Source organism: Papio anubis, chromosome 16 (genome assembly GCF_008728515.1).
Source record: "Papio anubis isolate 15944 chromosome 16, Panubis1.0, whole genome shotgun sequence".
NCBI lineage: Eukaryota > Metazoa > Chordata > Mammalia > Primates > Cercopithecidae > Papio > Papio anubis.
Genome location: NC_044991.1, coordinates 18,972,335 through 18,985,743, shown reverse-complemented (window position 1 = coordinate 18,985,743; position 13,409 = coordinate 18,972,335). Strand labels below are relative to the sequence as shown.

Here is a 13,409-nt window from a genome sequence, read left to right as displayed (position 1 = left end):
CCCAGTGCCTACGTCCACTGCTGTCACCCTGTTCCAGTCCACCGTTTTTCTAGTCTGGACGGCTACAATTCTAAGGGCCTGCCTGCTTCCACCCTGGCAGCCCAAGAGATCTTACTATACTGGAAATAGTGTTTTGGGTCAGGACACTCCTCTGCTTCTCCTCATCACAGTGACCGCTAAATAAACGGCACCCCTGCCTCCAGTTGGTTACAGAACCTTGTTTTATTTTCTTCATAGCTTTAACAGTAGCTGCAATTTCTATGTCTCATCTCTTTATTGACTCGTTTATAATTTATCTTCCTCCACCTTGTCTGTTTTGTTCATCACTTAATGCTCAGCACCAACAGCAGTGTCCAGCACAAAACTAGACACTAGACGGACATTTGAAGGAAGGAAGAAATGTTTATCCAGGGGAAGAATTGAGGCGGCACAGAGAATTAAATCGACTTGCTCCAAATCATACACCTTTGTGTTAAAAAATAGAACTCGACCAGGCGCCGTGTCTCTCGCCTGTAATCCCAGCACTTTGGGAGGCGAAAGCGGGAGAAGTACTTCAGCCCAGAAGTTTGAGACCAGCCTGGGCAACACAGTGAGACATCGTCTCTGCCAAAAAACAAACAAACAAACAAGAAACAAACAGCTGGGTCTGGTGATGTGTGTCTGTAATCCCAGCTACCCTGGAGGCTGAGGCAGGAGGATCACTTGAGCCTGGAAGGTTGAGGCTGCAGTGAGCGGTTATCATGGCACTGCACTCCAGCCTGGGTGACACAGCAAGACTCTTTCTCAAAACAAAACAAAAATTGCTCAGATGTTGATGCACCTGTGCTCCTAGCTACTGGGGAGCCTGAAGCGGGAGGATCGTTTGAGCCCAGGAGTTTGAAGCTGCATTGAGCTATGATGGTACCACCACTGCACTCCAGCCTGGGCAAGAAAACAAGACCCTGTCTCTTAAAAAAAGAAAAAAAAACCTGAACGATTCAAAGTTTCTTTTGTTTTCTTTTCTTTTTCTTTCTTTTTCTTTCTTTTTTTTTTTGAGACGGAGTCTCGTTCTGTCACCAGGCTGGAGTGCAGTGGCGGGATCTCGGCTCACTGTGACCTCTGCCTCCCAACCTCTGCCTCCTGGGTTCAAGAGATTCTCCTGCCTCAGCCTCCTGAGTAGCTGGGATTACAGGCGCATGCCACCATGCCCAGCTAATTTTTGTATTTTTTAGTAGAGACGGGGTTTCACCATGTTGGCCATGCTGGTCTCGAACTCCTGACCTCAAGTGATCCGCCCGCCTCAGGCTCCTGGCCTTCAGAGTTTCTTTATGAGAGTGGCCAAGTTAAAAAGTTAAAATATATGCCTTTTAAGACGTCCCATTATAGACATCTCTCAGGAGACGGAATAAAACTCCCTTGAGGGCTAAGAAGAGAGAATTCTATTAGCTTCCTCTGAGATGGAAGAATGTCCCATCAACCACTGTCTCTAAAGACAGAAACTATCTTGGGGGATCTGGGTGTGTCTCCTGAAGTGGCAACATAGAAACATTTTTAAACATAACATTGTTATTCTTAAAAAAATTTGTAACTGTTGCAATCCACTTTATCATATATGTTTTATTACAAGATAAATAATTTTAGCCACGAGTGGTGGCTTGCCCTGTAGTTCCCAGTCCCTTGGGAGGCTGAGGCAGAAGAATCGCTTGAGCCCAGGAGATTGAGGTTGCAGTGAGCTATGATAGCACCACTGCACTCCAGCCTGGGCAACAGAGCTAGACCCTGTCTCGGAAAGAAAAAAATAAAACCTGGCTGCAGTGACTCATACCTGTAATCCCAGAACTTTGGGAGGCCAAGGCGAACGGATTGCTTGAGCCCTGGAGTTTGAGACCAGCCAGGGCCACATGGCAAAACCCCGTCTCTACAAAAAACACAAAAATTAGCTGGGCACGGACCTGTAATTCCAGCTACTAGGAGGATGAGGTGGGAGGATCCCATGAGTGGGGGAGGCAGACATGGCAGTGAGCCAAGATCGCGCCACTGCACTCCAGTCTGGGTGAGGGTGACCTCATCTCAAAAAAAAAAAAAAAAAAAAAAAAAAATCGCAATTACTTAATACTTGCATTATTTACCTAACTTCTCCTGAGTCCCAACGTAAAGGCATCCATGCTTAAGAACGTTGCTTGTCCTGTCCCAGGATCCCCTTGGTTCACTGTAGAATGTTTCACTACGGTATACCATGGTTTTTCTTTCAACATTTTTAAGTTTCCCAAATCCGTAAGAAACGGGCACCGTAAGCATTAAAGATATAAAGAAATGTAAGACAAGTGCTGTGTCGTTTAGACTTAGCAGTCAGTGTGATTAGAAGCAGCAGAGGAGTGGCGTGACCGAGACACTGATTCCAGTTATAAGATCTCTCGGGCTGCAAGAAGGGAAGCAGGGAGCTCCTATCGAGTTGCTGCCGCTCAGGTCAGAAACGGTGGACTGGACTGGGGGGCGGGGGTATCAGTGGCAGCAGGCGGAGCTGGCAATTGTCAGGAGCCTTCGGCGAGAGCCTGACCCGGCCCACCCAGCTCTCTGGTTTTCTGCTCGGAGAGAGATATCCTGACAGATTCAAGTTTAGGCAGTGCCCTGGGAATGACCAAAGGATGTTGGTTAAAGGCTCCGTTCTGGGAGCGGGTCAGGATTCGTCCTTGCTTCCTTCTGAAGGGTTTTGTGTCCTCAGGCTGTTTCCCGGTTTGTGAAATAGGATAGTATCTGCCTCCGGCATCCATCACGTAATAGGGATGCAATGATTACATAAGGACTGTGAAGGCAGGCAGCCATTCTTATTAAAATACCAGAGGGGCGCAGAAAGTCCTTTGGAGTTTAAGGGTTTGAAAAGCCCCCGGTAAGTGGACACTTCCCAGCAGGGGCCATCACACTAACTCTCGCGTGCTCAGCCCCTTGCATTTTACAGAAGTCCTCCCAGAAACTCTCGTTGGCGCCTCTTAGCAGCCCAGTGAGGCCACAGGAGTCATTAACCTCGTTCATGTAACAGAAAACGGAGCTCTGAGGGATCTCGTTTCCCCTACGGGGAGACCACTAAGTCGCAAACGAAGCTCTGTGGCCATGGGTCTATTTCGGATAGACTGGGAGGAAATGGATTTCCTCCGTGGGGCGCGAGGCTCTACGGCTCGAGGGCAGGAAACGCCAGGAGGTGGCCCAAGCAAGAGGCCGCACGCAACACCCCGCCTCCGGCTCAAGCCCCGGATGAGGAAGTGGCGCGGCCACAGAGACGAGGCGGAGGCCCGGCGAGAGCGGCGCGGGGGCGCGAGGGCGGGAAGGGGGCGGGGCCCCGGGGCGGAGCCACCGGAGCGGCGCGGGTTCTCAGGTGAGCGTTACACGGTCGGGGCGGGCCTTGCAGGCGCTTCAGGCTCAGGGGCGGAAGCAGCGCGGGCCGCGAGGGCGTAGGCGGGGTATCTGGAGGAGGCGCGGGGAACCTGGAGAGGGTCCAGCCCTCGGGGCCCCGGCCAGAGGCGGGAAGGGGCTCCAGAGCTTCGGTGAGTGGAGCTGCCCGCCCCAGACTCGGGACTGAGGGGGGCTTGAGGTAGGGGGCCTTGGCCCAGGTTCGAGTCCTGGCCCTCATTCCCAATCCGCTGTGTGACCTTGGACAAGTCTCTCTCCCTCTCTGAGCCTCAGCGGCCTCAGCTGTGAAATGGAGTCAGGGAAGGTACGCTGAGAATTCACACAGACCGAGGTTTGGGGAAGGAAACTCCTGCCTTCCTCTTCTTTGTGGTCGCCTTGCTCAGGACGTTGGCAGCAAAAGGAGAATGGTGGGAGTATCTCTAAGTCTCAAGTGACCTTGAGCAAGTCCCTTGCCGTGACTCACACTTTCATCATCTACAAAATGAGTGGGCTAACTTCTTTTAAGATGTCCTTAATGTTCGGTTGTTATTGATGTAGATGGAGACAAGGTAATGAGTACCCATTCACCGCAATGCTTCCCCTTTAGGGGTGTGATAGAATACCTTCTCCTAGGTTTGACTAGCCCCTGGCGTGAATTCCCCTTAGTTCTTGGATTCTGTGGTTCTGTTTGTTCTCCATCGCTCCTTGTAACTGGAGAAGTGACTTCATCCAAGAGTCGCTTGGCACCGCTTCACAGCAGAGCAACACCAGTATCTTCACTGGCCTAAAATCAAAGAGTGGTTGCAAGGAAAAGTCTGACTTTCAACCTTTTTGTTTGTATTTCAATGGCAGGGAGGCAAGATGACTTCTCTGCCCCAAGCTTGGAACAGCTAAAGGGAAAAACAGTGCAAGATGAGAACAACAAAGGTCTACAAACTCGTCATCCACAAGAAGGGCTTTGGGGGCAGTGGTCAGTATCGATTGGTCTTTAGAGGTTTTGTAAGTTGGCTGAGGTTCTGGTGTGTGCAATGCCTTGAAATTACACACTGACTCGTGACAATTGAGGCTAAACAGACAAAGCAACAAGGAGGATGGCAGGACCCTTCTAAATGCATTTGCATTCAGACTTTTAAGGAACATTATGAATGCTGCCGGTTTACTACCTTTCATTTGTTGAATTGCATTGTTTATTACAAATCTTCCGTGTATGTTCCATAAAATTCTAGCCTGCACTGGTTTGGCAGGTAAGAGAAACTAAAACCATGTATCAGTTTTTACATTGAGAGGGAGAAGCAGCATAGATGTGCACAGAGCAGGTATGATCAAAGCATGAACTTTTGCCTGGCTTCTAGGCATGGGAAGAAGGGGCAGGATACAGCATGGTATCCTGCACTGAACTATAGTCTGAATATCTGCTCTACTTCTAATTTTCCTGGTGACCTTGAACAAGCTCCTAGTGTACCTTATCTGAAAGTTGAGGGGCTTTAGAATAGTTTCTCTTAACATCTATTTTTTTTTTCCTTTCCTTTCTTTTTTTTTTTTTTTTTTTTGAGACATGGTTCCCCATTTGCCCAGGCTGGTCTGGAACTCCTGAGCTCAAAGGATCCTTCCACCTCAGCCTCCCTAGTAGTTGGGATTACAGGCATGAGCCACTGTACCCAGCTCTCCTTAGCACCTTGAGTCCATAAATCTGAAGAATAAAAGGGCACTTAGTATAATTTTTTTTCTTTTGTGAGGAAGTAATTTTCCGTTCTGTCTTGACAGCCTTATTCAGAAATTGGAGTTAACAATATAATGAGTCATTTTATTTTATTTTATTTTATTTTTTTATTTTATTTTTTTTTTTGAGACGGAGTCTCGCGCTGTGTCACCCAGGCTGGAGTGCAGTGGCGCGATCTCGGCTCACTGCAAGCTCCGCCTCCCGGGTTCACGCCATTCTCCTGCCTCAGCCTCCGAGTAGCTGGGACTACAGGCGCCCGCCACCATGCCCGGCTAGTTTTTTGTATTTTTAGTAGAGACGGGGTTTCACCATGTTAGCCAGGATGGTCTCGATCTCCTGACCTTGTGATCCACCCGCCTCGGCCTCCCAAAGTGCTGGGATTACAGGCTTGAGCCACCGTGCCCGGCCTATTTTATTATTTATTGACTTTTTTTTTTTTTTTTTTGAGACAGAGTCTCGCTCTGTCGCCAGACTGGAGTGCAGCGGCATGATCTCAGCTCACTGCAACCTCCACCTTCCAGGTTCAAGCAATTCTGCTGCCTCGGCCTCCCGAGTAGCTGGGATTACAGGTGCATGCCACCATGCCCAGCTATTTTTTTTTTTTTTGTATTTTAGTAGAGACAGGGTTTCACCATGTTTCCCAGGCTGGTCACAAACTCCTGAGCTCAGACAATCCGCCCTCCTCGGCCTCCCAAAGTGCTAGGATTACAGGCATGAGCCACCGCGCCCCACATGAGTCTTTTTAATGTTGTGTTTTAGGGTGTATTTACTTCTGCATTATGTAGATACAAGCCTCCAGAGGGAAAGGACGACCAAAAAGGGAAAACAATAGTTTCTCTATCATAGAGCCTTGTGAAGCTTAAGTAAGGTGGTACATGTAATGCATTTAGCAGAGTATTAGACTCTGTGCTCAATAAATGTAGCCGTTATAATTACCAGACTACAGGCATTGCTATATTTAAACTACAATTTCTGCTAAAATGTACAGTCTATTGTTATTACTTTGTATGCTGTTGATATTGCCTAAGTATTTGTGGAGTGGAATAAAACATAACTTTTGGCAGAGAGGAGGATACAGTATATACAATGTATACAAATACATATTTTGATGTATAAAATACAAAGGTAGCTAGATGCTGTATCCAGTCTTCTGCAAGACTATAGATCAAAATACAACTAACAGCTGGACATGGTAGCTCATGACTGTAATCCTGGCGTTTTGGGAGGCCAAGGTGGGCAGATCACATGAGGTCAGGAGTTCAGGACTAGCCCGGCCAACATAGTGAAACCCCATCTCTGCTAAAAATACAAAACTTAGCCAGGTGTCGTCGTGCGTGCCTGTGATCTCAGCTACTAGGGAGGCTGAGGCACGATAATTGCTTGAACCCAGGAGGCAAAGGTTACTGTGAGCCAAGATCACGCCACTGCACAGCCTGGGCAATAGAGCAAGACCCTGTCTTTAAAAATAAAAATAAAAATAATAAAAAAGAAACAACCAACAGATATTTATTAGGCGTATACCTGTGCCAGACGCAATGATTATGAATACCGCAAGGTTCTTTGTCCCTAAAGAGCTTTCAGTTTTGTAAGACAGACATGCAAAAAGGAAATGATAAAACCAAGCAGAAGGGAATGTATTCTCAGGGACCTTAATTGAGACTGTGTAAATTGGGGGGGAAGCTCAACGGAGGATTTGTCATGAAACTGTCGGTGGAAACATAGCAGATAAAATTAGGGATGCTGGGTGCTGTGGTGTGTGCCTGTAGTCACAGCTACTCAAGAGGCTGGGACAGGAAGATCACTTGGGCCCAGGAGTTTCAGACTATAGGACATTATGTTGATTGGGTGTCTGAAATAAGTTCTGCGTCAGTCTAGTGACCTCCCAGGAGTGGGGGACCACCAGGTTGCCTTAGGAAATGTGAACCACCTCAGGTTGGGAACAGAGCAGGTCAAAACTCCTGTGCTGGTCAATAGTGGGATTGTCCTTATAAATAGCCACTGTACGCCAGCCTAGGCAACAACAAGACCTTATCTCTAAAAGAAAACAAAACAAAAATTTGGGAGTAACCCATTGTTTGATTTTATTAGGCGAAATTTTTGTTGGATCTGGTTATATTTGAAATCTAGATATACTTAATTGTCATGATATTAGCATAATTAAAAGTGATGTTTTTCCTCCCAAATTAAAACAGCGAAAGAGTCATTCTTATGCTTCTGAGTTTGCAATATTTGAGAGAGTTCTCCCCATCCCTGGTAGAGGGGCAGGGGTAGATAAACATAAAAGCACATCCCTCTTATTTTATTTTATTTATTTATTTATTTTTGAGACGCAGTCTCGCTCTGTCGCTCAGGCTGGAGTGCAGTGGTGTGATTTCACCTCACTGCAACCTTCGCCTCCTGGGTTCAAGTGATTCTCCTGCCTCGGGCTCCCAAGTAGCTGGGATTACAGGCGCCCACCACCACGCCCGGTTAATTTTTGTAGTTTTAGTAGAGACGGGGTTGCACCATGTTTGCCAGGCTGGTCTTGAACTCCTGACCTCAGGTGTTCCATCCATCTCGGCCTCCCAAAGTGTTGAGATTACAGGCGTGAGCCACTGCTCCTGGCCTCTCTGAGGTTATTTTCTTACTCCTGTTAAATCTAAAGATTTACTCTGAGGGTCACATTAAGATACTATTTGGGAAATTCTTTGAACATTGAATAACTGTAAGGAATTGTGCTGTATCTATGGAAACCAGCCTGTTTTGTTCCTGTTATATGCCAGATACACAATATTTGAAGGGGTAAAAGGCTGTCCAGAAGCCTAATTCCCAGATACTGAGGGCTGCTCTGTCCCTGGAAGCAGTGCAGTAGTAGAGAGAGCACGGAGTATGGAGACAAAGGTACCTGAGCACCATCCCACTCCACTGCTCTTGGTGTTCCTGTGTGAATCCATTAGTCACTGTAAGCCTCATTTCAAAATAGAGCCTCATCTGTCAATGGGGTGGCAATACTATCCTGATAGGGTTGTGAGGAACCAGTAATGAGAACATACACAATGTACCTAGTGAGTGTTTTTCTACTTGAAGTCGCTGAATTGTCTTTCAGATGATGAGCTAGTTGTGAACCCCAAAGTGTTTCCTCACATCAAGCTTGGAGACATTGTAGAGATTGCACACCCCAACGATGAATACAGGTGAGTGTCTCTTAGGATCCATGGAACTGGGCAATTCACTGTTTCCAAATGATGTCCAAGGGATTTGAAGGGCAGATAACTCTCTTTGCCTTTCAAAATGTTCATGCTGTGGTGGCTCAAGCCTGTAATTCCAGCACTTTGGGAGGCTGAGGTGGGGTAGGTCATTTGAGCCCGGGAGTTCGAGACCAGCCTGGGCAACATAGTGGGACCCTGTCTTAAAAAAAAAAAAAGCTCATGCCTTCTAGGATTTGATCAACAAATAATTTTTCAAAAGTTGTCCATTCCTCCTCCTCCTTTTTTTTTTTTTTTTTTTTTGAGATGGAGTCTAGCTGTGTCACCTAGGCTAGAGTGCAGTTGTGTAATCTCAGCTCATTGCAACCTCTGCCTCCCAGGCCTAGGTGATTCTTCTGCCTCAGCCTCCCCAGTAGCTGAGATTAGAGGCATGCGCCACCATGCCCAGCTAATTTTGCATTTTTAGTAGAGACAGGGTTTCACCATGTTGCCCAGGCTGGTCTTGAACTCCTGACCTCAGGTAATCCACCTGCCTTGGCCTCCCAACGTGCTGGGATTACAGGCATGAGGCACCGCAGCTGGCCTAATTTTTGTATTTTTTAGTAGAGAGTGGGGTTTCACCATATTGGCCAGGCTTGTCTCAAGCCATCCACCCTGCTAGGCCTCCCAAAGCACTGAGATTACAGGCATGAGCCACCATACCCAGCCGTTTTTTTTGTTTTATGTTTTTTTTTGAGACAAAATCTCACTCTGTCACCCAGGCTGAAGTGCAATGGTGTGATCTCGGCTCACTGCAACCTCCGCCTCCTGGGTTCAAGCCATTCTCCTGCCTCAGCCTCCTGAGTAGCGGGGATTACAGGTGCATGCCACCACGCCTGGCTAATTTTTATATTTTCAGTAGAGATGGGATTTCACCATTTGGTCAGGCTGGTTTTGAACTCCTGACCTTGTGATCGGCCTGCCTTGGCCTCTTAAAGTGCTGGGATTACAGGTGCGAGTTACGGCACCATGCCCAACCTTTTTTTTTTTAAAGAGACAGAGTCTCACTCTGTCACTCAGGCTGGAGTGCAGTGGTGTGACCTCGGCTCACTGTAACCTCTGCCTCCCAGGTTCAAGCGATTCTTCTGCCGCAGCTTGTCGAGTAGCTGGGACTGCAGGTGTGGGCCACCCCACCTGGCTAATTTTCATATTTTTAATAGAGACAGGGTTTTGCCATGTTGACCAGGCTGGTCTCGAACTTCTGACTTCAGATGATCCACCCGCCTTGGCCTCCCAAAGTGTTGGGATTATAGGCATGAGCCACTGTGCCTGGCCTCTTTCTGGTTTTAAAGCTGAGATGACAACTGAAGGGTTGTGTAGCGTTTATCCATTTCCTTTGGTGCATATGGAGTTTCTTTGTTTCTAAGGGAGCTTTCTCTCATTGTTGTGCTGTAAGTCACAGACTGTCCAGAGTGATCTATTTGCCTTTTGTAGGGGATGAAGGATGCTAGGGAGTTACTGCTCACGGTATCCCAACTCTCTGTTGCTTTCTTTTTCAGCCCTCTGCTTTTGCAGGTCAAGTCACTTAAGGAAGATTTACAGAAGGGTAAGAATTACATCATTCTTAGAATTTTTTTTTTTTTTTTTTTTTTTTTGAGACGGAGTCTGGCTCTCTCCCCCTGGCTGGAGTGCGGTGGCGCGATCTCGGCTCACTGCAAGCTCCGCCTCCCGGGTTCCTGCCATTCTCCTGCCTCAGCCTCCCAAGTAGCTGGGACTACAGGCACCCGCCACCGCGCCCAGCTAATTTTTTGTATTTTTAGTAGAGGCGGGGTTTCACCGTGGTCTCGATCTCCTGACCTTGTGATCCGCCCACCTCGGCCTCCCAAAGTGCTGGGATTACAGGCGTGAGCCACCGCGCCCGGCCAGAATTTTTTATTTACTGCCTCAGAAACTGTAAGAAACCTCTCTTCATAATTTCAAGGGTTGAGGGCAAGTAATTCTTTTCTTTTTTAAAAAAATTTTAATTTAATTTTCAATTCAGGCAGTACATGGGCATGTTTGTTACATGGGTATATTGTGTACTGGTGGGGATTGGGCTTCTATTGTATCCATTACTCACACAGTGAACCTTGTATCTGACAGAACAGATACAGAACATTGTATCTATGTCTGAACATTGTATTTTTCAACCCTCATTCTCTTCCCCATCCTTCTTTTTGGAGTCCCAAGTGTCTATTATTTCCATCCCACTTATAGGTAAGAACATGCAGTATTTGATTTTCTGTTTGTGAGTTAGTTCACTTAGGATAACAGTGGCCTCCAACTCCATCTGTGTTGCTGCAGTGGATGTGATTTCATTTTTTTATGGCTGCAGTTCTCTTCTTATCAAATTGTGTTCCCGCTAAAAAAAAATTGTCAAGTTGACGCTTATAGTCCCAGCTACTCTGTACTCTGGAGGTTGAGGTGGAAGGATAATTTGAGCCCAATAATTTAAGGTTACAGTGAGCTATAATGGTGCCACTGCACTCTAGCCTGTTCAACAGAGACCCTATCTCAAAAAGAAAAAAAAAAAAAAAGGCCAGGCATGGTGGCTCATGCCTGTAATCGCAGCACTTTGGGAGACTGAGGCAGGTGGATTGCCTGAGCTCAGGAGTTTGCAACCAGCCTGGGCAAAACGGTGAAACCCCGTCTCTACTAAAATACAAAAAATTAGCTGGGTGTGGCGGCATGCACCTATAGTCCTAGCTACCCGGGAGGCTGAGGCAGGAGAATTACTTGAACCCGGGAGGCGGAGGTTGCAGTGAGCTGAGATCGCGCCACTGCACTCCAGCCTGGGCAACAGAGCGAGACTCTGTCTCAAAAAAAAGAAAAGAAATACACAACCTGCCTGTTGCCCAGGTTGGTCTTGAACTCCTGGCCTCAAGTGGAGTTCCTCACACCTTGACCTCCCAAAATGCTGGGGTTGCAGGTGTGATCCACCACATCTGTCCCATTTTTTCACAAACGATTTGTTAAATGCCTAGTCTGGGTGAGTAGGGATTGGGGAGGAAGAAATATTTATTTATGATTGCCCACCACATGTGCAAGGCACTGTCCTGGGAGCTTTGTGTAATCTAGCTTTATCTTCTCAACAACTCTTGAGTGAGTGAGGAAGTTTATTCTCTGCCAGACTATACAGTCTAGGCGTAGCCAGAAGCGGTGATTCCTGCTTACTCATTCTGGATTCAGATCCTTTGTTTTTCCCTCTTATCGCTATGCCATGCTGTTCAAGGAACCAGAATGTCAATTGACAGTAAATAAGATACTCTTAAATAGTTCTTAAGAGAAAAAAACAAAAAAATTCTGAGTTGCTTTAATGGGCTTTGATGGCTGGGTGCAGTGGCTGGCACCTGTAATCCCAGCACTTTGGGAAGCTGAGGTAGGTGCATCACCTGAGGTCAGGAGTTTGAGACCATCCTGACCAACATGGAGAAACCCCATCTCTACTAAAAATATAAAATTAGCCAGGCATTGTGGCGCACGCTTGTAATCCCAGCTACTCAGGAAGCTGAGGCAGGAGAACTGCTTGAATCTGGGAGGCAGAAGTTGCAGTGAGCTGAGATTGCGCCATTGCACTCCAGCCTGGGCAGCAAGAGCAAAACTTTGTCTCTAAATAAATAAGCTAATTAATTAAATAAAGGGCTTTGATGTCACCCACTCTTTTTTTTTTGTTTCTGTTTTTTTAAGAGATGGAGTTTCACTGCGTTGCCCAGGCTGGAGGCTGGAGTGCAGCGGCACGATCTTGGCTCACTGCAACCTGCGCCTCCTGGGTTCAAGTGATTCTCTTGCCTCAGCCTCCCAGGTAGTTAGGACTACAGGTGTGCACCACCATGCCTGGCTAATTTTTATTTTTTTTATTTTTTTTATTTTTTATTTTTGAGACGGAGTCTTGCTCTGTCCCCCAGGCTGGAGTGCAGTGGCCGGATCTCAGCTCACTGCAAGCTCCGCCTCCTGGGTTCACGCCATTCTCCTGCCTCAGCCTCCCGAGTAGCTGGGACTACAGGCGCCCGCCACCTCGCCCGGCTAGTTTTTTGTATTTTCAGTAGAGACAGGGTTTCACCGTGTTAGCCAGGATGGTCTTGATCTCCTGACCTCGTGATCCGCCCGTCTTGGCCTCCCAAAGTGCTGGGATTACAGGCTTGAGCCACCGCGCCCGGCCAATTTTTATATTTTTATTTTTATTTTTTTGAGAGGAAGTCTCACTCTGTTACCCAGGATAGAGTGCAATGACGTGGTCTCAGCTCACTGCAATCTCCGCCTCCTGGATTCAAGGGATTCTCCTGCCTCAGCCTCCCGAGTAGCTGGGACTACAGGCGTGCACCACCACACCCGGCTAATTTTTGTATTTTTAGTAGAGACAGAGTTTTACTGTGTTGGCCAGGCTAGTCTTGAACTGCTGACCTCATGATCTGCCCACCTCAGCCTCCAAAAGTGCTGGGATTACAGGCATGAACCACCACGCCCAGCCTAATTTTTATATTTTTAGTAGAGATGGGGTTTCACCATGTTTGGCCAGGCTGGTCTCAAACTCCTCACCTCAGGTGATCTGCCTGCGTCAACCTCCCAAAGTCCTGGGATTACAGGCATGAGCCACTGCACCATTGCCCCTGCCTTTTTTTGTTTTCTCTTTCAGACAGGGCCTCTCTGTTGTACAAACTGGAGTGCAGTGGTGCAGTCACGGCTCACTGCAGCCTCAGCCTCCCTGGGGGCAAGTGATTCTCCATCTCCCATCTCCACCTCCGGAGTAGCTAAGACCCTAGGCACCCAGCCCACAGGATCATGCCTGGCTAATTTTTTTTTTTTTAATTTTTACTCAGGCTGGTCTTGATCTCCTGGGCCCAAGTATAGTCCTCCTGCCTTGGCCTCCTAAAGTGCTAGGATTACAGGCATGAGCCACCATGCCTGGCTACCCACTCATATTTAACCATTCAATATTTCAATTTGAGGAGAAAACATTCTGTAAAACCTGGCTACTCTGGTTACACTGCCTCAGGGTTAGCCCTGCTCTGCAAGGAGCAGTAAAAAAAAAAAAAAAAAAAAAAAATTAAAGTTTTCATTTTTTTAAAATGTTTTATTTTATTTTATTTTGAGATGGAGTATCCCTCTGCCGCCCAGGCGTGATC

General features: G+C 47.2%; 1 protein-coding gene across 2 annotated transcripts in view; it reads left to right on the top strand.

Annotated features, from left to right (window-relative positions):
• Window positions 1-3,369: 3,369 nt before the first annotated feature.
• Window positions 3,370-13,409, top strand: part of DEPDC5 (DEP domain containing 5, GATOR1 subcomplex subunit) — a 165,627-nt gene continuing 155,587 nt past the window's right edge. Inside the window, exons 1-4 of one of the 2 annotated variants that reach the window (XM_031655984.1) lie at window positions 3,370-3,518; window positions 4,216-4,333; window positions 8,169-8,256; window positions 9,807-9,853. In XM_031655984.1, the coding sequence (XP_031511844.1) occupies window positions 4,276-4,333; window positions 8,169-8,256; window positions 9,807-9,853 (193 nt within the window). In that variant the 5' untranslated portion in view covers window positions 3,370-3,518; window positions 4,216-4,275. 2 annotated transcript variants of the gene reach the window in all.